This window comes from Rhodamnia argentea, chromosome 6 (genome assembly GCF_020921035.1).
Source record: "Rhodamnia argentea isolate NSW1041297 chromosome 6, ASM2092103v1, whole genome shotgun sequence".
In the NCBI taxonomy this organism is placed as follows: Eukaryota; Viridiplantae; Streptophyta; class Magnoliopsida; order Myrtales; family Myrtaceae; genus Rhodamnia; species Rhodamnia argentea.
Window position 1 is genome coordinate 17,280,451 of NC_063155.1, and position 22,414 is coordinate 17,302,864.

Genomic DNA, 22,414 nt, shown 5'->3' on the forward strand with positions numbered 1-22,414 from the left:
TGCCAAAGAAAAAGGGCAGTCCAAATTTATATTATAGGGAAGTCACAAATATGAATGTTAAAAAAGAAAAGAAAAGTAATTGACACTATAGATGCCGGATAGCTATAACAATTCTCACGTAATTTACTCAATTGCTAATGAGGCAATGACAACCTATACTTCTTTCTCTCTCTTCACATTACATAGCCCTGACTCAAGCCAAATTAGCCAAAGAACTAAATCTACAACAGATTCATGCAAAAATCTTAGGGATCACCTTTTTATTCTCTTCATATAAAGAACGGGGTTAAATGGGCGAAAAAGAAAAGAAAAAATCTTTGGTAAAACCCGTCGATGTTGTGGCAGACTTTGAAAATTTTAGACATCATCAACTTTTGGGCTTGGAGGTGTTCCGGTGATCCAAGTCCACACTCCGCCGGAGTTCTGCCTCTGCTTTGCCATTAGCGCAGCTTGTTCAGAAGCGGCCTTTTGTCGCTGGAGGAGTTCAAGCTCCTTTTGCAATGTCTCCATCATTTGCAGCTTTTGCCTTAATTCTGCCACATCGACCTGCCACAACATATAGAGGCATTACATAAGTGAAAAAGAGAGTAGCCTTATAAATTTTGACTGTTAATCAAAAGCCTATTTCACATTCAGCAGTCCATGACTCTGATCGGCTCAACTTCCAGGGTCAGTGTCAATATGGAGTTTAGTCTACAAGGTGATAATACAAATAAGATCTCCCCAGGTTTTGGGCCAAAAAGCAAATTCTATTCCACGCCCCGTCCTGCAATGCCTGTTCTGCATTCGGGGTCGACATGTATTTATAGAGGAGCATAGTTAACACAAGTCGGGGATTTCTTGGGAACCATAGCAATGAACAAGGCAAGGTGCGAACTGCATCCAGAGATCATGAAAAATGTCCGGGAGGAATTAAATTTCTTAGAACTTTGCTATTACTTCTAAAGCAAAGAAGAACTATTCCAAGCGCAAAACGAAGTAAGTGGGAGTTTCTAAGAACCAGCAAGTACCTCAAGTTTGAAACACCTTGACTGCTCCGCAGCAAGTTGACCCCGCACGGACTGAAGCTCCTGCATGTGCAATTAAACATGTTAAGCTTTCTAGCACTTCTATTTTCAAGGCAGAGGGGATATTAAAAATGAACATGAGGACTGATTTGGCCCTGGTAGATGTTCAAGTTGGTAAAACAGAGCCTGTGATATCTCTGCCATGCCCATTGAGACTTTGAGTCCATTTAAGTGAAGAATTTACTTGTTATGCTATCCACACAAAACATTCCTATACTAAGATTTGTAGGTTAAAAACACAATGAATGGCCTTTGTTCAATGGCCTAGTCCAACAATACATGGTGGACAAAAGATTCTGCGCTTTTAGCCCCAACAAATTCCTACGACGCTAATGTTTCCCGGAAACAACAGTGGTCCTATTTTCGTTATAAGTTAAACAAAGTGCTCCAACAAAGGGATTATTTTTTACGAAGTTGTCCATCAAAGATTACAGTCAAGAGATACAAAAACAAGTTATACCTTGTTCAGATCAGTGTTGCGAGTCTCGGCTTCTGAGATTTCTTGCTTTAATTGAAGAGACAACAACTTCTCCTTGTTGAGTGATGATTCTAATTCTTCTTTCTCTGCCTTGAGGGTTGCTAATAGATGTTCTGCAGTTCCCTCATTTCTTGATTTCTGTCCAAAATATAAATGAGTAACGTGAAGAAATACAAAGCACAGAATACATTGCTCAAGAAACAAGCACGAAAAACTTGAAAATCCAAGGGAAAAATAGTGCACATGGCAGGACTTCTCAATGGATCTGATGGTAGTGGACCTCTACATTTTTAAGATACACATTCTCAATGCAGAATTATTTCAAATAAAAGAGATGACATAAACATATAAGAATTTGTCAAGAATACAGATCAAGTAGGATCCAGCATCCATCTCCACACCTTCTCCAATTTTTCCATATGTCAACAACAGACAAAAGTGCACAACCAATAACTTAAACAACTTTACAAACTTGGAGACAATGCACATATAGGACATCTGACTGCATCAGAATGCAGTCAACCTCTTATGCCTTAGAAAGCAAATGTTTTGAGTCACTTCGCAAAACAAGGATTTCCTACCTGTATAAAAGCTTATGAAGCATTTGAATCAATAAGATTGACAACACCCATACATAAGAAAAATAGACAGATTGGTATGATACGGTGTCTCACACTTGGTTCACAATTTATTCCTGCTAGCCTATGTAATACTACAACAGAGGCAATATAAAGATGAAATTTCATATAAAAGAGATAGTCAACGCCAATTACCCTGGGGTCTTTCTCAATATTGTCCCCAACTACTTCTTTTCTTCCATCTTGGACTGCTTCAACCTCTGACTCCAAGTCTCTGGTAGGATTTGTTGCATTGTGCACCGCAGAAACACTGTCAGGCACAAGACTTTCGATTGCTTTCGCTGGTAATGTTGATTTGTGGCTTGGTTTAAGAACATTAACCTGAAAAACTTATCGCATTAGAATGAAAGCGGGGAAATCCACGTCAACCACTTAAAACACAAAACATAACGAACCTCATTGTTATAACGGCCATTATATCCTCCAAAAGATACGATGACATCTTCACCATTATAGGAGCTTACAACCAAACTCAAACCCTGCCGTCAAAGAGCCAGATGGCGATTTCATGAGTGAAGTGCTAAAACCTTTTTTTTTTTTTTGCGAAATAAGTGCTAAAAATCTTAAAAGTATGTATACCCGAGAATTCCAGAAGGAAAATGTACACTTGTGGTCTTCAGTAAGCAAACATATGATCACACATGAGGAAAAAATGTCAGTAGAGTGGAAAGTACCTCACTAGCAACTGGAATGCGCCCTTCGACCGTGGTCACAACAGACCAAACTAATGTAGACATGTTCAGGACAACAGTTTCTGATACCCCTGCAAGAAGTTTTAAGAAAGAGGTAAAAATCCAGACAAGAATGAAGCATACAAACTCAAATAATATGCGCATTGGGAATGCTCTCAAACATCAACGTCAATGTCAACATCATCTTTATCCCAAACTAGTTGGGGTCGGCGGTCAATGAACCCCAAAATAAATAAAATAAAAGCAAGACAGATTGAGAGAAAAGAAATAATTATATAAAAAAGAAATATATAAAAATAAAAATATATATAGGGAAAAATGGACTAAAAAGGACAGTCTGGAACATATGAATTCTGCCCTCCACAATGCTAATAGCTTTCCTCCACTCCATCCTAAGACAAATCGTACGCCAATCTATTTCCCACTTCATTAAATCTTGTTTTACTACTTTTTCCCAGTAAGTTTCGGCCAACCTTTTTCTTTCTTCATGTCATGCTCTCAAACAAGCAAATATAATTTCTAACGCAACAAATTTGGTAAAAGGAAGTAGTACTCAAGTCCTTAGACTAGAAGTTCGTTAATCTACTATTTTTTGCAGCAAACGAGTTACTTCATGCAGGGTCTGTCATCAATCTTGCTGCACAAAAATGAACGGTTCTTGTGTCACCTAAAGGCCTCCGTGTAACAATCCATATGCACTCTGACCTAAAGCATCAGCGTATCTTCAGTGAAATTGTTGTACGATATGATTGGTGACCTAAATCTCTTCATCCAAACATTGTCAAACATGGAAGAGCATTTTCTGGATTTTCCTAACCTTGAACTGAAAAGTCCTAATCTCAAACGCAATCATCGTGCCTATTCTCTTTATCTTCCAACTCGTGAAAAAAAGGAAATCTGTGTCACTAGTTTACTTGAAACATCAGTACCAGAAGTTTCATAATCAACATAAGTGTTGCAGATTCTTACCACTCTTATTGTCACCACCACCAACTATAAACCAATTCTCTCCAATAGTTACACCTGCATGTCCAGCCCTTGCAGTAGGTATATCACCTTGCTGTGTGGGTCTTGACCATTCCATCTAGTAAAACCCCAACGCTTAACATTAGAAGATATATTCTAACGTGAAGCCAGATGGCGTTTAGACTGAAAGAAGTAATCTTACAGTTTGCAAATCAAGGACATGTAGATCATTAAAACAAGTAGCGTGTGAACCCCCACCAAAAATGAGGAGATAACGCTCTGCATGTACCGCAGCAGCATGATCAGACCTTGGAGAAGGAGGAACACCCCTGTGGCCAACATTTTCAGTCAAAATCTATGTGAACTTAAAAGCTGCTTTCAAAGCTAATGCTACATGAATATCATGAAGTTTCAATATTTCAATTAACAATATGACTACACTAGTCCAGTCAGGAAAAAAGAACTGTTTGCAAGTAAATTTGTACAATTGTATGCAAAGCTGGTTCATGAAGAGAATCACTGTGTCCTTTTACATGACCTTCAGAATATAAGCAACATATGCAAAGAGGCCCAGTAGGAGTGGCGGGAAAATTACGTCATATGTCTGTCGAGGTATGATAGATAAATCTCATCGCTCCCACAGACAGACACGAGAGTAAGGTTTCTCATCAAATCAGCTGAATAAAAAAAATCAACTTACACGGCATCAAATTCATCCCACGTCATTGTTTCAAGGTCAAGTATATGAAGATCATTCAATAAAGATCTTTTTGCATCTTGCCCGCCAAATATCACTAAGCTAGTACCAACCAGAGTTACCGATTGACCTCCCCGGGACACCTGGAAACAATTGTTTCGGATGTGAGACAACACCAGCAATAGGAACAGAAAGGCGTGAAACATAACAAATAGACATAGAAGTAACCTTCAAATTGTCACTCGACACTAGAGGAGACATAAGCATAACTTGTTGCATAATGCTTTTGTGCATGAGATAAGAATGATGAAAAAGAGGATATTCATACCGGTGGTTTCCCATAAGTCTTCAAGAATGACCAAGTACTAGTTTGTAGATCAAATGCTCTCACTGTCAACCAGAGAGCAGGTAATTTTATTAAGAAAAGAGAGTAAGAACTAAGAAAAGCTAACTGCAAGACAAAAAGGTAAACATCACCATGCACTGATCATCCCAATGGTCATTAACAGAAAAAACAAAATGCAGGGCAGAAGGCAATATCCAGTTTACCCTGGGTGTGGATCAATCCGATATGTGGAAGGCAAATGAAACTACGTATATTACTAGTCCCAGCATGATAAGGTAGGGACGGCCTCTATGGAATATATAGAGTCGGAACAAGATATGTCTATATGGTTATATTCTCCACAATATGGTCTTTAATATGGCAGATGCTTAGGTTAAACGGGTCATATTCCATGCTCAATTAGAAATTTTTCTTTAAGATGCCTTGAGACATCATCTAATAAAGTAAGAAATATTGAGTATGAGTCGTGTTTCTATAATGGAACATTGGGAACACTCATTATGGGGATCCAAATTGCTAGAGTACCACAAAGCCCAATTTTGTCTTCCAAATCACGCAATGTTGAAGGCAACTGCTAACCAATTTACCAAGATGAATTAAATTAGATACTTGAAGGCAACTGTATATGGATGTAAATATATCTCATAGGGTCTTTTGGCCAGTAATTATATATCAAAGTAGTGCTAGGTGGTACTATCCTTTATAACCACAAAAAAAGATACATACAAATCTAGACTTTAATGGGTACAATGTTTCATTCAAGATTCATATGAGAGTGATAGTGGCAGTCTGGAAATCACGACAAGTTCCTGTTTGTCAGAATTTCAATAATTTCATTCTTCTCTCACTCTTTAGAATTTCTTTTACAATTTTATTAGTGAATAAATCTAGATGCGTGTACCTTGTATGGTCTCAGAAGGATCTTTTGTGTGTCCAGCAACTGAAATAAGCTTATTTTCCCAAGGTATCTACAAGGACAAGGAACAAAAAGTCATTATCAAAAAGGAATCTACAAGGGCCACAAATATTAGTCTGCCCAGATTCAGAAAAGAGTTGGTCCAAGACATTTAAGGACTTCAAAATTTTCTTAATATTCTCCATTAGGGAGTGGATATTGCTATTCACCCACCAGTGAATGACCAGCACATGGAGCTAAAGGTCTAGATGGTTGTGACTCCGCTGAATCAACCTCAAACCCTGCCTCTACTCTTGACCAAGCCCAGCCCCTCAAATCCAGAACCTGCATTCATTGGGTCATAGGAAACAGGCTGTAAGGGAAGCTGTGGATGTACACATCCAGGGTTTTACATCCACACCACCGGGTTAGCTTGATAAGATAAAAGGACTCAGCAATACTGAAAAATTCTGGATGTTCACTGTGAGAAGCTTGAATGGGCAAAGCATGTATTGTTAGTAATCACTGGACACTGCTAGTCCAATCCATTGACTATTAAGATTACCAGTAAACAAACAGGAAGAATCTATTCATGAGTGCATAATTTGCTTACATGAAGATCATTTAGGTATCGTCCATTGTGGTTTCCACCATATACGTACATCTTGTCTTGAATGATTGCTGCTCCATGCTGCAGATGGCATAACCATCAGGTTCAGTATAATTTATTTGTCCAGAAGAGATCACCATGTCTCACAGAGAGAGAGAGAGATGTTTACACCTCATAGCGTGCTTTTGGACGTTGACCTGATGTCGGAGGTACAATCCATTGATCGTAGACAGCAACTGGTCCTAGACCATCAGAAACCACATCTTTCTCCTGAGTTTCACTCAGAATTCCATTTTCAGTGGACGTAACTTTTGTCTCAGTAGTATAGACACCATTCTCGACCACCGGGTCAACTTTTTCAGTATGCTGTAAGGTATACACAACAAAACAAATCACGGGCAAATGCAGAGTCATTGGTTTGAAAGCAACAACTTAAAAAAGCTACCATATGCCAAGTAAACATTGTCCGAGTGAAAGGTGAATACATAAGCATGGGGGATCTGACCCTACTATCTTGACTGGAGATTGTAAATTTGATTGCTGATAGGATCAGGCCATATGAGGTGGTCAACTGATGTAGAGTCAAATGTTGGCAATGACATAAAAAAGAGTCCATTGTGATGTAAGTGGAGGAGAAAGTGGTCATGCTGAAGCGTCAAAGATATCCCTCAGATACTCTGCTGAAAGTTGTAAAAGAGAAGGCATCGTGGTGGCAGTACAATGGCCTTTCTAGTGCAACATCACATTGATCTAGCTGCATAGACTTCCAAATGCCAAACTATCTGGCTGTCTAAATCCCATAAATGATACTTCTGTTAAAAGATGGTAGAAACATGAGCTATATGGGATACTATTCTTGTGAGTTCTACATCACTAACAACTGTCTCCATGCTCGAAAAACCAGCCTATTCTTTTGGTTTTAAAGAAAAAGCTCATTCAATTTTGCTAGTCCACATTATGCAACATGTAAGTGAGAAGCTTATGGATCATGGAAGGACCGTTATGTAGGGATATTATAATGCAAAATTCAGAAAAGAAAGGGTATACTGACATTTGTTTCCACATTAACAACAGGTTCTGAAACAGGTTCAGAAACATAATTAGATGCTCTCGAGTACCAGCCAGGATCTTCCTCCTGTAATAACAGCAAATCAACAAACGTGGGCTATCAAGTCTAAAAAACACCTTACTCGTTCGACATTAAAGACAACAATTAATTACTAACCTCCAATATTTTCACAAATAGTCGCATTGCCTCTGTAGATGCCATGTTTCCTAGGCCATTCCAACTGCATAAACATATTGCACTCATCAGAAACCATAGTTTACTGAATAAGTCTACACTCTGCAATCACTTATACAATAGAGCTATCAATTAATACAAGCAGTCTTGTCCATATCCTTCCGCACAAAATTGAAAGTGAAATTCCGTTCAAATCATATAGAACAAACATTGTGTCTGAGTAACACCACGAGTCATATATGAAATCTTACAGTACACGTGATAAGATAAGAAAAGCATGTGAAGTTGTTTCCTTTCTGAAACACAGGAAAATGAATAACATGAATGCACATAAATATGGAAAATTGAGCATTCCTGAGCTACTTGAAGTTGATTCACTAGTTTTGAGTTTCAATAGTTCAGATCCAAATCAATTAATTTCAGTTACAGCTGAGAGCTTTCAAGTTCGAGAAGCTTTCCAGCACATATGCATTATAAACCAAAGCAAAAGTAAATAGAAGAACTTTCTGGTACTATCTTTTACTACATGAACACTATTTCCAACTCAACCACAAATATCACTCTCAAGACATGAATTAACCACTGCTTGATTCAACTCATCAAATTGAGAGGAAATAGTATCTCATATAATGAGCATAATGTCAACAATAAGTCCAATTTAAGTTAAAGTCATAAATCTGGGAAAAAAACAAAAAAGTGCATCAATTGAGTTTGCATTCACACACGTTACAGCTCTTTCCCTTACAGAAATAATCATATGGAACGAGGGGAGCGACCATGCTTGTACATGTGTCTAAGAGAAATAGAGGTGCTGGGGTTGCAGCATATACAAACCTAGTCCATTTACTTTGCTCGACAGGGCTCCACCCTCTGGGTTTCGGTACAGTACAAGGTCCAATGGTTGCCTGTATCAGATGCATAATCAATGAGGTGTCACCTTGACAAGTTAATTCTGGGCAAAGTATTATCAGGATGTACTGGCAGTTTAAAAAAAAAAAATCTAGAATATACAAGATAGTACAAACTTGTGGTAAATGAAACAAATTACAGAGACTGTAACAATTTCCTGCTCAGCTCACCCGAGGTACCAGAGGCTTGACAACAACTACAAGGCACTTCCTCTTTCCAAATTCCAAACTTGTATAAATGAAGGAAATATAAAGACCAATTATTTCCAATCGAAGCCTATGTACTGCCAATATCAGGTGAATCCTAACTATTTTTATCTTGATTTCAGGACAGATCGATCTTAACGGCATATGCCTCACCACAAGCGAAGCACAATCAAGCACAAACCTATCAGCCCACCTGGCTACAGTTCTCTTCCCAGTGAGGCTGTTGTACGATTATAACAGATGGATCAAAGGCTTTTGAATTAGTGTAAGCTTAGAAGTTCCAATCAAATGATCGAGAACACATCGCAACATACCATACAATCTATAATAGAACCAAAAATTGAATGAAGCGCTGCATTAGTTAGTTAACAATTTGCTAAACAGATTCACAAAGACGAACTTGAACACTGAATCATGCAAGAATCAAATCATTCCAAATCGAATTTCTCGTATCGCCAACAAAGTTATCCCAAATCAACTGGCGAAGCCGCAGCACGATCTCAATTCCAACGGAAAATCCACAAGCTAAAACACGACACTCGCCTATATGACATTGGATCCGGGAACTACAATCAAGACAAGACACGAAACCGGAAATTCCCAGCACACGAATCCATAACCATACAAGTTCAACGCATCGGCAGAGCCAAATCATCGAAATCCGCACCAAACGCATCGGATCCACCCCCCAAAATGCAACAACATTATCAAGGCACCTGTTGGTACAAGGCGTAGAGGAGCAAGGCGGAGTCGTTGGAGAACTTGGAGGTGACGCCCTTGGAGGAAGCGTGGGGAGATCCATCGAAGCCAGCGTAGGAAGCGGCGGCGTAGAAGCGCTCGGGGTACGCGAGCCCCGAGCTCGCTCGAGCCATTGCCATGGAGCGCGCCTCTCTCTGTCGCTCGCTCGGATCGAAGCTTATCGACGGGGTTCGAAGAGAGAGATTTGAAGCTTCTGAAGCCCTCTCCGCGGAACCGGGTGTAATTAGAAAATGAAGGGCGTTTATTTATTTATTTGTACTTTTCATTATGGGGAACAATACATAAAAGAGTTAAAAAAAAAACAAAAAAGTAAAAAAAGTTTTAGTCCCGACTAGGATGATGAAAGTGGTACGAGGTTATCTCGACACGTGGACTATGCGCCAATAACTCGAGCAGAATAAATTGACCAGATTTTATCTTAACATCACCGTTTCTCGACGAAATGATACTTGATTCGACAATTATTGTCGAAATTTATTTTTGTTTAACTCGATAAAATTATAAGAAAATCACGCATCGAGGAGGTGATTTTCAATCTATTTGACATTTGTTTTCAACGGAATTCCAAAATTGTATAAGTTAAAGCGGGGAGGACGAATATTATAACATAATTTCATCCATAGTTTATGTATTACGACATGTAAAAAATATATATTTTTGAAACGTAAACTGAATTCATAAATAATATCAAAGTAGTCTAAGCGAAAATGATTTTTGCATTTTCTCCTTGCTCCTCGGAGGAAAGGAAAAGACGTTTGGATTTTCGATTTGTGATGAATTAACTTTAATTTTTTGTATAGTTTTATTTACAATGACAAAATAAAATCAAAAGTGTGACCTATATATAGAAGCAAGTCTTGGTTTTTTACGAGTTAAAGCTATTAGCGTCGTGGCGAGTTGCACTTTTTTGGTCAAACTTGGCCACACGTGCGATGAGTTGACTTTTCGAGTACCCGGACGGAGCAACTCAGTAAAGCTTGCGAGTGACTCAAGCCCACACGATCAAGAAACCACGCCCTTTTTCCCTTTTTTTTTTTATAATAAAAATGAATATGCATAAATAATGTAATATGTATCTTATAATAAATTTGTAATACAACTAGTGTCCGTAAACATATATAAATTACGTCATTTATCAATATTGGATGGTGCTACATGTATGATACAAAAGGGCACGAATTTCAATTTGAGTGGGAGACGATCCAACAAGAACATCGAGTTGAACTAGTTTCTATTTTTCTTTTAATGATCCAGGTATTTTGATCGCCTCGCTGATATGTTTGAGTAACCAAAATCTCCGATCATCCCTAAATTGTATAATTCGAAAGCAATTGAAGCGGTCTCAATATCGTTCTCTTCACCAGTTCTAAAACTCGACAGTCGGGCTTCTCAAAGCGTAACTCGATGCTAAGTCTTGACCTAACTCGATTTGCTTAAAGGGGTAGTTTGGATTATGCTCCTTTCTTCTTATATTTTCCGGACTAGGCTCCGAGGGTTTTCCAAGTCTTTTTCTCTTTTAATCTTTTATATTTTGTGTTATTTCTTTGTTGAGTAACACCCGTCCGTATTAATAACACTTTGGAAATTAATATGAAACCCCTCACTTGTAAAAATGATTAATTATGAGGCCTTTTTGGCAATATCCTCCAATGAAATTTTGCTTAGTTGGCTCGTGATATTTTTAAAATGATTATACATTAGGCCTTTCTTTTTTTTTTTTTTTGGCAATATCATCCCATCACAATTTTACAAGTTAAAAGGAACAACTAGCAAAACTTTGATGAATGTACATGTGTAACAATTCTCAAATTGGGTAAACAAAAAATCAAATCCTTAGACTTGCGTTTGTTTTGTATAAAATGAATAATTTGAAAAAATATTTCCCAAAAAAGGATGACTTATATCGCTATGAATGAACGAAAAATATATTCATCGCTCACGAAAATATTTAGACATAACTTGGCGACGAAAATGAAAATATTTCTTGTTAACTGATTATTATAAGCGATCATTATAAAAAAAATATTTTTAATATTTTATTTTTTGCGAAGTAAACATGCTCAGTTTTTTAAATGCAATGTGTACACAGTATGGGCATGCGTGAATTTTAGGGCTCATTGTCTACCTCATAGGTTTTTCCAATAATGGTTCAGCTTCAAATCATTAATCCACAAGACTAGGGCCCTATCTATTTCCATTAAAATGTTTTCCAAAACAACATGTTCCAAAATTTTTCCGTGTTTGGGAGGCGAAAAATCGAGCTACCAAAGAAAACGTTTTCAATCAACGAAACGTAGAAAAACGATTTTTCCTTTTTGGGAAGACGAATTCATTCCCCCTTTTTGAGAAAAAGAAATCTTTTTTTCCCTATCTTTTCTCACGCACCTTAGGGCTTTTTCGTTCTCGTCCCTCATATGCCCTCTCCATTTTCGTGCTCCTCTCTCTCTCCGCCTCTCTCCTCCTTTGCCCGACTAGCGCTTCTCTTCTAGATAGCGGAGCAGAGAGGGTGACGGTCGCAAGGCCAATCTCCTTAGGTTCCTTCCCCCTTCCTCTGGTGATAAGCGCCGGTTTGCTTTTTCTATCTCGCCTCTGTCGGCTCCGTCGTTTCCGGCATCCAAGGTATCTCGCTTTGTCACTCCGAATTATGGCCGAATACGTCTCTCTTTGTTTGTCATAGCTTTGTCCATCAAAATTCTCAACTCCCTTCTACAGTGATGCAAAATTAGACGATGTTTTCTTTTATCAATGAACATAAGATTCATGTCCTAGAAGTTAGTCGTTGGTAGATCTTGGTTGAGTGGAGGTGATTTGGAGCATTCAGTAGTCAGAGGTTTAGATGCGCCTTTGATACGATAAATGAGATTTATTACGAGAAAATGCGATGAATTTATGATTAAGTAGTGTTGAAATTACGAATTACATATATCACTATGAAAATTTGTTAAGGCACCGGCGATCCCAGTAGCATGGATCGAAGCAGAAAATCCTCTTCGCAAATGGCCTAATCTTGATACCGCGATTAATGAAGAAAATCGGGATGGATATTCATTAAAGAGTCCCATGAATTAAATCTTGTTTAATACAAGATATCTGAAAGTCGAATGAAATATATATTACCCAAAACTTAAAACGTTTCTTTTTATTATTATTTATATATCAAAATTTTGTGGAAAGTAAAACAAAAATAGAAAAGAAAAGAAGTGACTGTTACTTACTTTCCTGGGAAAAAATCATTAAAATTATTCAATCAATTTCCTCCGCCGTTCGCCGGTGTTTCGGCGGAGGGAGAGTCGTAGGGTCACAGCCGCAGCGGCCGGAGTTTCTGGTCAACTCAACTTCCACAGTGACGGCGTCTGGCTGCGAACGATACAGAACCAACAAACCCAGGAAAATAAGAACGCTAAATAATTATAAAAAAAAAGAAATAAAAAAATACACACCTGGAGGTAGTTTTTGCAGAGCCGAAGGCACGAGAGCTGCGAGCTCAGCGAAGAAGACGACTGTCTCTCTCTCTCTCTCTCTCTCGAGTCTCGAGTACCGTCCGTCACTGGCCAATCGAAGTTCAATCAATCGAAGTAGCCGTGACAATACTCGTGCTTCGCGCGGTTCGAGCTTGTCTCGCGCAGCATAGGTCGTCGAGCATTGCCGCTACGGTCCGTTGGAAACCCTAGACTGAGGTGCGTTCCTCCGCCCCCTTCGCTGTCGCCGTAATTTGGCGAGAGTTTTGCTGGGTTTGATCTGCTCTGGTCGACGATTGTGCCCCCCCTCTTGCGCTCGTGATCTTTAGAATGTGGCGAATTGAGGATTTGGAGGCTTGAGTAGTGACGGAATCTGGGATTTGTTTTGCTCTCTTTGGCTCCGAGTATAGTTTCCAATCGAACTCGTGCGTCTTGCCCGCGTATGAAGGGAAGGTGAGCTAACAATGTATGCTGGTTCTAGTGTTCCGCGGTAGTTTAGGGCAGTGTAGACTGACCGAGAACCACGTTGTGAAGTAGTTGTTGCGTGAATTATTGCTGGTTTTGCCTTTTCTGGGTTGGTTATCTTGTGCTGGTTTCGCCTGGTTAATTAGTTACAGTAACATTGTAGGGTAGATATTCTTAATATATGCGTTGTATCTTTCTGTTTTTAATCTCAAGATTGCCTGTCCTAATGTCATTTTCAGATGTCTGAATTGTGTCCCTTCCGTTCCCTCTGATTCTGGGATCTGCTTGTCCATGACACTCTCCTCCTGAGATGAGTGAAAGGCGCTAGGCAGCCCTGTGGATTGATCTCTTAAGCAGTGGGTTTTTGCATATTTATTTGGAGTTGAACTTCATCCTGGAGAAAGTTTAATGGATCATCCACGTTTAGCCTCCGGCAATGCTGAGGACAATATTGGTATCCCTGATGATATGCGATGCAAGAGGTCCGATGGGAAGCAATGGAGATGCAATGCAATGTGCATGCCAGACAAAACAGTGTGTGAAAAACATTATTATCAGGCAAAGAAGAGGGCTGCTAATTCCGCTTTAAGAGCTAGTATGAAGAAGGCCAAGAGGAAATCAACAGTTGAAAGTGATTTATACGTGGAAAGCAAGAATGATGAGTTTGACATGCCGTTGATACACATGAAAACTGCAGATTATCCTCCTCCTATCTCGGGGAAGAAAAGTAAGAATAAGGTGCCTAAAAATCGGGTTCGGCGTTCACCAGAAACGACTCCTCCACGGAGCTCATCGCGCAATTTCAGAAGGTCTGTGGATAATTCGCAAAGAGATTTGACAGAATTTGAAGAGAATTGGAGGTCTTATCAGGCACCGACAGGGAATTCATCCAGGAACAGGTCACAAAGGAGCTATGATACTAGTCCTATGACGGTGAGCCTTTGTTGGTAGATAGTGGTAATTGTTATTTATGTAGTTGTTCACATTTGTAATTCATGATGTAGAAAACTGTCAGTGGATTGAGACAATATTGGGAAAGGCTACCTGGAGAGGTATGGGTGCAGCTCTCTGGTGGCGTAATTATAACTGGAGAGTCAACTTCAATGATTGAAACCTTGCGGTCCATTGAGCATGCATGGACAAACTTATTTAATTGGATTGAGAGCTGGGTTGCTTGGGAGATATTGCGGTTACTTTAGGTTTATTATCTCTCTTTCTCCTTTAGTATCCTAATATTTAGGTAATATTTTGCTGTCAGGAGTACTCTGACAGAAGCACGGATTCCTCTGAAGATACAGGTGGACAAATCTGCCATCACTGCCGGAGGAATTCCAGAGACAAAGTTATTTGGTGCCTTAAATGTGATCGGCGGGGTTACTGTGACAGCTGTATTTCCCAATGGTAGGATTGCTGTTTGATGTGCGCACCTATCATTCCGCTTCGTCAGCTTTCTAATTTGGATGGCTTGACATCGTAGGTACACGGACATTTCCTTGGAAGATCTTCAGAAGGCTTGTCCTGCCTGTCGTGGTGCTTGTAGTTGCAAGGTGTGCCTGCGTGGAGAGCATCTGATAAAGGTACTTTATTTTAAGGATTGCTGAGATTCGTCTAGATTTTATTCTTTGAATTTTTTCCCATCATATTCACTTGTCTCTAAGTTTCAGATGAGAATACGGGAGATTCCTGTCCTAGATAAGTTGCAGTATCTTTACTGCCTTTTATCTGCTGTGCTTCCTGTAATTCGTCAGATCCATTATGAACAGTGCTCGGAGATTGAATTGGAGAAAAGATTGCGGGGTAAGACAGGTGGATGTTTCAGTGGCATTTCACTTTAGATAGTTTTTCTTATGACGTATTATCCTTAAAGATTACTCCATTTCTATTCTGCAGGACCTGATATAGATCTTCCCAGGGTTAAATTGAGTGCGGATGAGCAAATGTGCTGGTAACTTACTACTCTTTGTAAGTTATATCCTTTGATTGAGAAATAAAATTCATGATTGTCATGACTACTGTTCACCATTTTCTGAGATGCCGGCCTCTGCATCCTTGCTTTGCTGGTTGTCTATTTACATAATGTATTTCCTCTGTATAGAACTTGGCATTGTTTATTTCCTTATGTGCGAAGGCAAGATTCTTTTGATGTTCAATAGGTCATTTTTGGTTCGATCCATGCAGTGATCAGTGATAGCAACAAATTTATTCTTCATTTTTGAAGATTTTGCTGGTGGTTTACTGGATGTGTTTCCCTGCAGCAATATATGTAGGATTCCCATTGTTGATTACCACAGACACTGCACAAATTGCGTGTTTGATATGTGTCTTCATTGCTGTCGCGATCTTCGTGAAGCTTCCAGAGACAGAGTTCAAGAAACATCAGCCGATAATAAGATTGGTGGGAGTACTGAGGACAAAGAATCTGTAGGTTATGTAAAAGGACCCGAACTGAGATTAAAGTTTACAGATAATTTCCCTGATTGGAGAGCTGGCAGTGATGATAGTATTCCATGCCCCCCTAAGAAGTACGGTGGCTGTGGTTATCCTTCTCTAAATCTAACGCGCATTTTCAAGATGAACTGGGTTGCAAAGCTTGTTAAAAATGTGGAGGAATTGGTCGGTGGCTGCAAAGTTAATGATTCTGCCGATCAGCAAAATGAAGGGTCGAGCCAGTCCAATTTTGGCCAGGAAGCTTCGATTCCTATAAAGGAGAGTAGACAGGACAGCTTGTACTGCCCCACGTCTCATGATATTAGAGCACAAGGGATCAGTGAGTTCAGAAAACACTGGTTTAACGGTCAACCTGTCCTTGTTAAGCAGGTTTGGGATTATTCGTGCATGTCAAGCTGGGATCCTGTTCTCATCTGGAGGGGGATCCAGGATATAGCTGATGAGAAAATGAAATATGAGAACAAAAAAGTGAGGGCTGTAGACTGCTTGAACTGTTCAGAGGTAAGCTCTTGATGTTGATACTACTTTCATTTTCTTATGTACTAAAATATTTCAGATAATGATATAGAAACAGAAAATTCTCTTGGTGGAAGTGTCATGAGTATCTATACTGATCGTTGTGCCCACAATGCAACAGATTGATATTGATCTTGATCAATTTATCAAGGGATACTCGGAGGGGCATATTCACGAGAATGGATTGCCAAAAATGTTGAAATTGAAGGATTGGCCTTCTCCTGGTGCTTCTGAAGAATTTTTATTGTACCAGAGAACAGAATTTATCAGCAAACTGCCTTTGCTTGAATATATTCATTCTAAGTGGGGAATTCTTAACCTGGCGGCGAAAGTGCCTCATTACTCCCTGCAAAATGATGTGGGCCCTAAAATTTATATTTCTTATGGGACTAAAGAGGAACTTGGTAAAGGTGATTCAGTGACCAACCTGCATTTCAACATGCGTGACCTGGTAAATTTCTCTTAATAGCCTCTGGGAGCTATATTATCGAATATCTACAACCTTATTGTCGGTTTGGGCCTTTACAGTTTGTTCGAATGAGATTCTTTTTCATGGTTAACATGATCCAGGTTACCTTGCTATATGGCCCAGAGATGTGGTTAGTGGTTACTACATCGGAATGTATACCTTTACGCTGTGTTTAGCAAGTTTAAAGTTTCTTTTAATAGTCCTCTGCATGTTATGTTGTGATGAATAAGTTGAAAAAGTTGAAAATAACTTTTACCTGACTATTGAGGTAAACGCAGGTATATTTGCTGGCACATACATGTGAAATGAAGTGTAAGAGTTGGGATAATACAAAATTAGAGAAGAATTGGAGGTCAACTGGGCAATCTATCCCGAAACAGATGCATGGGAATCCAGATTCAGGTGCGGATGGAAGACATTTAACTGATCTACATGCCGGGAGATACGATATTCTAGAAGATCATGGTGCCCATTTTGCTGCAAATGCCGACGAGAGAATGGAGGATCAAGAGATGGAAATGCCCTCTTTGGTGGAAGAGAAAAATGCTAATCTAGAATTCTTGAAGAGGGATGATGAAGGTGGCTGTGGTGATAATCCTTCTGGCGTTCATTGGGACATATTTCAGAGGAAGGATGTTCCCAAATTAATGAACTATTTGCAGAAACATTGGAAGGAGTTGGGGAGGCCAGGGAGTTTAGATGATATAGTGAGTTTCTCTCTTCAGTACTCCCTTTTCTTCAATGTCAGAAGGCAAAAAACAGATAAAAAATGAAAAGTCGACATAAGGGCCAAATTCCGTTCTTATTCTTTTTTCATCCATTATTTTGTTGTCGAGATTTTTTATTCGCAGTTGTTTGTTACATCTACCTGTTCTGCATATAATCGACTGGTTTGGTTTCAGGGGACCTATCCTCTTTTTGATGAAGTGATATTCCTCGACATGGAACACATGAGAAATTTGAGGGAAGAGTACGGTACGGGCATGGCTGTCCTCCTTCATTTCACACTCGAAAAGTTTAAAACGAAGTGAACTTATTTGTTTATCCAGTTCAATAAAATTTTGAAAAGGAAAATGAATGATGCTAGCAGTACTTTTTGTTCTGCTCTATGCAGTTCCTGAGCCAATCTGTTAACATATGAGTGGTACTGTGGGAGAGGATTTTGTTGATTTGGTGGATTGTGGTGCTTTTAGAATTTGGTATAGTTTACCAGCAAATTCAACTTTTCAGGCCTGACAAAAATGCTGCAATGCTTTTGGAAGTACTTTTTTTTTTTTTTTTTGGTAAGGAATTTTGGAAGTACTTTTGGGTGTTGCTATGTTGGATAATGAGTAATACTATGTGGTTATTGTCTATGGGTCCCTACAGTCAACGACTGGTTTAGTCTGATAAGAAGCTTCACTTTTGAACCAGCCTCCTGAATATGATTGCTCAAATCATTGTCAAGTTTGTATGCTTACTGAGTTCTCTGAGTTGCACATCTTAAGTCAAAGAAAATCCTTTTCGACCTTTCTCAGGAGTGGAGCCTTGGTCATTCGTACAGTGCCTAGGACAAGCCATATTTATCCCAGCTGGATGCCCTTTCCAGTTGAGAAATCTCCAGGCAAGTTTCTTTGCTGATCATATTTATAGTTTTATAGCTCACCTGCAAGCTTTACGAGATGGATTTTTTCATTAGTGAATCAGTATCAATAAATTTTTGAACTCTATAATGCAATGATTTTTCAATCAAAACAAGCACAGCAATGCCCTTTGATCCATGGAGAACCATGTCGTCTATATGGCTCTTTTGAGAAGACGAGGGGACTATGATAATTTGTTATTTGATTTCTCTTACATAAAAGACATATGGAGGAATTAATTATTGACTTAGAGTGTTTATTTTGCTTCATGTTTAGTTTTGGGTTGGCAATTGATCTTCTGCTTATCATTGAACACCGTCTCTGCAATCATGAAAATATTTGGTGTGCACGTTTGTCTGCTCACTGGTCATCTATGGATCTTATTTGGAGATAACCCCGTTATAGTATTTTCTATGAATCGTCTTCAGTCCGTGGAAGAATCACATGAAATACATTTTCACCTTTCCACCATGAAGATAATTAACTAAAGTACTAATTAAAAGATCAGATCATTCTTGAATTTATGTTGTGGTTTGCATGTCCTAACATCTCATTGGACTTTACTCGCAACAATTTGTAACCATTCTTTTTTGTACCTTTCAGTCTAATGTACAGCTAGGCCTTGATTTCTTGTCTCCTGAAAGCTTGGGAGAAGCTCTCAGACTAGCCGAAGAAATTCGCTGTCTTCCAAATGATCACGAAGCGAAACTTCAGATTCTGGAGGTCAGTGTAACAAAAATTGTACCTAGATAATGATGTTGCATGTGCACTTGTCTCTCATATCTTACACGTGATGGAATTCTTAATGCAGGTAGGAAAAATATCGTTATATGCGGCAAGTTCAGCTATCAAAGAAGTCCAAAAGTTGGTTCTTGATCCAAAGTAAGTAAACTGATCCATTTTTACTGTGTGTGACCTGGAAAAGAGAAATCCAGATCTTTCTGCTGGATTGTAGTCCTTGGCATGAGCTTTGCTTTTGAGTCGAATTTTGTGATCGAGTGGCCAATCTTAGTAATGCTATTTCTCAAGTGATTGGCATAAACTTTCCAACAATTTCCTTAAGAATTCTTACATAAACTTCATTATCATCCGGAATAGCCGCTGTATACAACTTGTATCACTGTCAAGACTAAATTTCTTATGATTCCCATATTCTCTCATGTCAGATTCGGGGCAGAGCTTGGGTTTGAGGATCCTAATCTTACATCAGAGGTGTCTGCGAACTTGGAGAAGATGACTAAGCGAAAGCAGATTGCATGTTCTTAAATCTTGTACAGTACTTGTAGTTTGTACAGATGGTCGTATTTTGGCATTTAAAGGGGAGCTACTTTTGCTTTGTTAAAATTGTATCATATGTATGTTATTGGGGGTAGGAATTATTAGCTTGTTGTAGATGCTAAACAAGCTTCTTTTCCATTGATTGGCGTACATGTCGTCAATTTAGATGTATACCCATCTGTGTTCAGAAGTTTGTTTTCATCGGGGATCGCCTTGTGTTACTGATAGACTAAGTATATAAGTAAGCAACTAAGACTTCAAGGGCCATATGTCCCCAAGGTTTTTGGGGTTTTTGAAATTGTTGGGCTGAATTACATCTTCTAGTCCCAAAAAACTCTCTCTCTCTCTCTCTCTCTCTCTCTCTCTCTCTCTCTCAAGAAGTCAGTACAAAAGACTTAGCAATGGTGTAAAAGTCTGATTTCACCTCTGGCCATGCCAACTCCGGCGCTTGAGCATTCAGAGTGTATAATTTGCCCCGTTGAGTACAGCAAACGGCAATATTATGCCGTCGGAATGAGGGGCTCTCAACTTTAAACTCGAGTTCGTAGTACTTGACCATCTTTGAAGGATCTGCTCTCAACGTCGATTTGACCAAGCTTCCTTTCACATCAGGACGGCGGCTCGATTGCACGATGGTCTGAACTATGGCCTCTCCCACCTCTTCTGGTCCTCCAAACGATTCGATTCTGGTTAAGAAGAAAAACAATGAGAATCTGACAATAATTCCCCAACGGGTGATGCTGATGCGAGGAGGCTACACTCATGTCTCTTGTGATTAGAGTAATGCAAAGAGGACTCACGAGAAATCAAGCGGAACCTTAGACACAATGACGCTAACATTAAGCTCGCCTTTGGTGCCGGGAGGGCCAAATGCGACGATCGGCTCGTTTACGTTCTGGCGTCGCCTATTTAAGGGAGGTGGATCAAGTCCTCTCTCAAGCTCTGCCTTTCCAACGGCTCTGTATAACAGTGTCTGATCCCCAACCCAATTTGCTGGGTAGATGAACTCTGTTCATGAATACAAAACCGTCTTCAACTGATCAGTGATCACTTCAACTTTTCTCATTCCTTTTAACTGAAGATGTCACTTCACTGAATCTCTAGCTACCTATCATTCATCAATGATGTGGAGAGAGAGAGAGGGTGGAGAACAATTTTTCTTACTTTAACCAAAAAACCAGGAAGCAAAAACTTATGCAGCAACCTGGAAGCTAGTTCTTAATATCTGAATCGAAGAGCCTTCTTAAGAAAACTTTTTTTTGGTCGAACGCATGGCCCGCGGAAAGGTTCAGATGAAGCGTATTGAGAACCCCGGTGAACCCGCATGGGGCTCATCAAGAAGGCCAAGTAACTTATGCGGACACCGGCTTCTTCATTTTCTCCTCCCCCCAATGGCAAGCTCATGAAAGGCGACCTGCCGGTGCACCGGGTTCTTGATTCGCTTCATCTGAACCTTCCGCTGTTCGATTCAGATGTTAACAACTTGGCTAGTTGATGCTGGTTTTCGTTGGGGTACAGCTTTTGGTGAAGAAGGGGTAATCAACCTCCCCACTAGTCTGAACTAGCTTCAGTTTGCTGCAGAGTTTTTGCTCCTTGTTCTCTGTCAAAGAGAGAATAAATCCTCTCCTCCCCCACCTCTCTCTCCTGGTTTTCGGTTGAAGTGAGAATCTCTTCACCTTTAGACATCACTTTCTGTTCTTTCTTTGGTCCCAGCCATGGACTCTTCTCTAAAGACGATATTTTGAGGTTAAAGGATGTATATTCTGCTCCGCGAGAAGAGATTAAAGTCTACGACTGCCCAAAAATGCTGCAAGTTTGTAGTAACTTACTAACCGAATCCTTCATTAGTCTCGACGCATCGGCTATACCCTTTGATAGGATAGAGCACGTCCAACTTCAGACCCCGGCCGGTCTCTGGCGACAACCCGAGAATCGAGCTCGTGATTCCAGCAAAGTTAGCACCAACAGCCACAAGAGAGGCCGAGCCTACGCTGATGAGGATCCTCCTCCTGAACGTCGATGCCAGCGGCGCGAATTGCTCGGCCGGAGTTTTCCCAGGCCGCATTGACGTGTCCCTACTCTCTTCTGGGTCGCTGTCGGATTGTGCCATCGTGTGGATCCGAGGGAGAGAATGGAATTTGCATCCTGTGTGGTAATGGGAGTTCAACATCAATCTCTTTGCCAGTTTTAACTGTGCCAGAATGATGGGGGGTTCCAGACAAGTACATGTACAACAGGTTTAGCTGATGCCATGGATGGAGTCTGATTTCCGGAGGAAACCATTCCGCGGGTTCTCTGATTCGATAAGGTTATCCAGTTCTGGCGGTCCACAATTTTTCCACGGACTAGGAAAAGATGCACGCGTGTTGCACGTGAATCTAACTACTGCCTCTAGAGGTCCTGAATGAACAGGCGTTTCTGCATTGGTTTTCCTGGAAACTGAGCCGGATGAATCAGCCTCAGGGATGGCTTTTCCTTCAACACCCCCCTTCAGGACTCACCTCAGTTCGACATCTCTGCGAATTCCAATAGTTTCGTATTGGTTGGATGGATGGGCAGAGAAGCTCGAGCAAGGGAAGCTGATCCAAAGGACAGTGACATGGACCAGAGGCTGCAGGGTTGAGAAATGTCTGTCCGGAGCCATTTGAGGCT

At 39.9% G+C, this 22,414-nt stretch overlaps 3 protein-coding genes across 6 annotated transcripts; 1 reads left to right on the forward strand and 2 right to left on the reverse strand.

Moving 5' to 3' along the window:
• Positions 1-9,710, reverse strand: LOC115751261 (acyl-CoA-binding domain-containing protein 4). The gene is made up of 18 exons (XM_030689058.1): positions 9,464-9,710; positions 8,467-8,537; positions 7,615-7,678; positions 7,441-7,524; positions 6,561-6,755; positions 6,393-6,470; positions 6,014-6,124; positions 5,786-5,852; positions 4,867-4,928; positions 4,542-4,681; positions 4,044-4,170; positions 3,845-3,959; positions 2,858-2,946; positions 2,579-2,662; positions 2,319-2,504; positions 1,528-1,683; positions 1,011-1,070; positions 1-546 (listed from the first exon to the last, which is right to left on the reverse strand). The coding sequence occupies exons 1-18, from the start codon at positions 9,623-9,625 to the stop codon at positions 358-360; spliced, it is 2,040 nt and encodes a 679-aa protein (XP_030544918.1). The 5' UTR covers positions 9,626-9,710; the 3' UTR covers positions 1-357.
• Positions 9,711-12,905: 3,195 nt separating this feature from the next.
• Positions 12,906-19,983, forward strand: LOC115751260 (lysine-specific demethylase JMJ25). Of its 4 annotated transcripts, none has more exons than XM_048280425.1 (14): positions 12,909-13,183; positions 13,669-14,362; positions 14,688-14,830; positions 14,907-15,006; positions 15,094-15,226; positions 15,320-15,374; positions 15,685-16,378; positions 16,515-16,844; positions 17,141-17,566; positions 17,765-17,837; positions 18,380-18,465; positions 19,088-19,207; positions 19,296-19,366; positions 19,651-19,983. In XM_048280425.1, exons 2-14 carry the CDS (start codon positions 13,838-13,840, stop codon positions 19,748-19,750), a joined length of 2,856 nt encoding a protein of 951 aa, XP_048136382.1. In that variant the 5' UTR covers positions 12,909-13,183; positions 13,669-13,837; the 3' UTR covers positions 19,751-19,983. The 4 variants fall into 4 exon arrangements, with proteins under 4 accessions (XP_048136385.1, XP_048136383.1, XP_048136382.1 ...); XM_030689057.2 differs by having other exon boundaries at positions 12,911-13,183; positions 17,141-17,569; XM_048280426.1 differs by lacking the exons at positions 19,088-19,207; positions 19,296-19,366; positions 19,651-19,983 and adding an exon at positions 18,581-18,753 and having other exon boundaries at positions 12,907-13,183; positions 17,141-17,569; positions 18,380-18,466.
• Positions 19,984-20,012: 29 nt separating this feature from the next.
• Positions 20,013-22,414, reverse strand: LOC115751263 (psbP domain-containing protein 7, chloroplastic). The gene is made up of 3 exons (XM_030689061.2): positions 21,596-22,414; positions 20,563-20,770; positions 20,013-20,448 (listed from the first exon to the last, which is right to left on the reverse strand). The coding sequence occupies exons 1-3, from the start codon at positions 21,930-21,932 to the stop codon at positions 20,136-20,138; spliced, it is 858 nt and encodes a 285-aa protein (XP_030544921.1). The 5' UTR covers positions 21,933-22,414; the 3' UTR covers positions 20,013-20,135.

What these genes read in the sequence shown, in the direction of transcription:
- LOC115751261 (XM_030689058.1), bottom strand. Translation starts at nt 9,625, where the DNA reads ATGGCAATGGCTCGAGCGAGCTCGGGGCTCGCGTACCCCGAGCGCTTC. An exon ending in TCTACGCCTTGTACCAACAG is followed by an intron (nt 8,538 to 9,463) that starts GTGCCTTGATAA and finishes CATCTGATACAG; the next exon opens with GCAACCATTGGACCTTGTAC. An exon ending in GCAACACTGATCTGAACAAG is followed by an intron (nt 1,071 to 1,527) that starts GTATAACTTGTT and finishes TTGCACATGCAG; the next exon opens with GAGCTTCAGTCCGTGCGGGG.
- LOC115751260 (XM_030689057.2), top strand. Translation starts at nt 13,838, where the DNA reads ATGGATCATCCACGTTTAGCCTCCGGCAATGCTGAGGACAATATTGGT. An exon ending in ATGATACTAGTCCTATGACG is followed by an intron (nt 14,363 to 14,687) that starts GTGAGCCTTTGT and finishes TTTTGCTGTCAG; the next exon opens with GAGTACTCTGACAGAAGCAC. An exon ending in ACTGCTTGAACTGTTCAGAG is followed by an intron (nt 16,379 to 16,514) that starts GTAAGCTCTTGA and finishes ACAATGCAACAG; the next exon opens with ATTGATATTGATCTTGATCA.
- LOC115751263 (XM_030689061.2), bottom strand. Translation starts at nt 21,932, where the DNA reads ATGTTGAACTCCCATTACCACACAGGATGCAAATTCCATTCTCTCCCT. An exon ending in CGAGACTAATGAAGGATTCG is followed by an intron (nt 20,771 to 21,595) that starts GTTAGTAAGTTA and finishes ATTCATGAACAG; the next exon opens with AGTTCATCTACCCAGCAAAT. An exon ending in AAGGTTCCGCTTGATTTCTC is followed by an intron (nt 20,449 to 20,562) that starts GTGAGTCCTCTT and finishes CTTCTTAACCAG; the next exon opens with AATCGAATCGTTTGGAGGAC.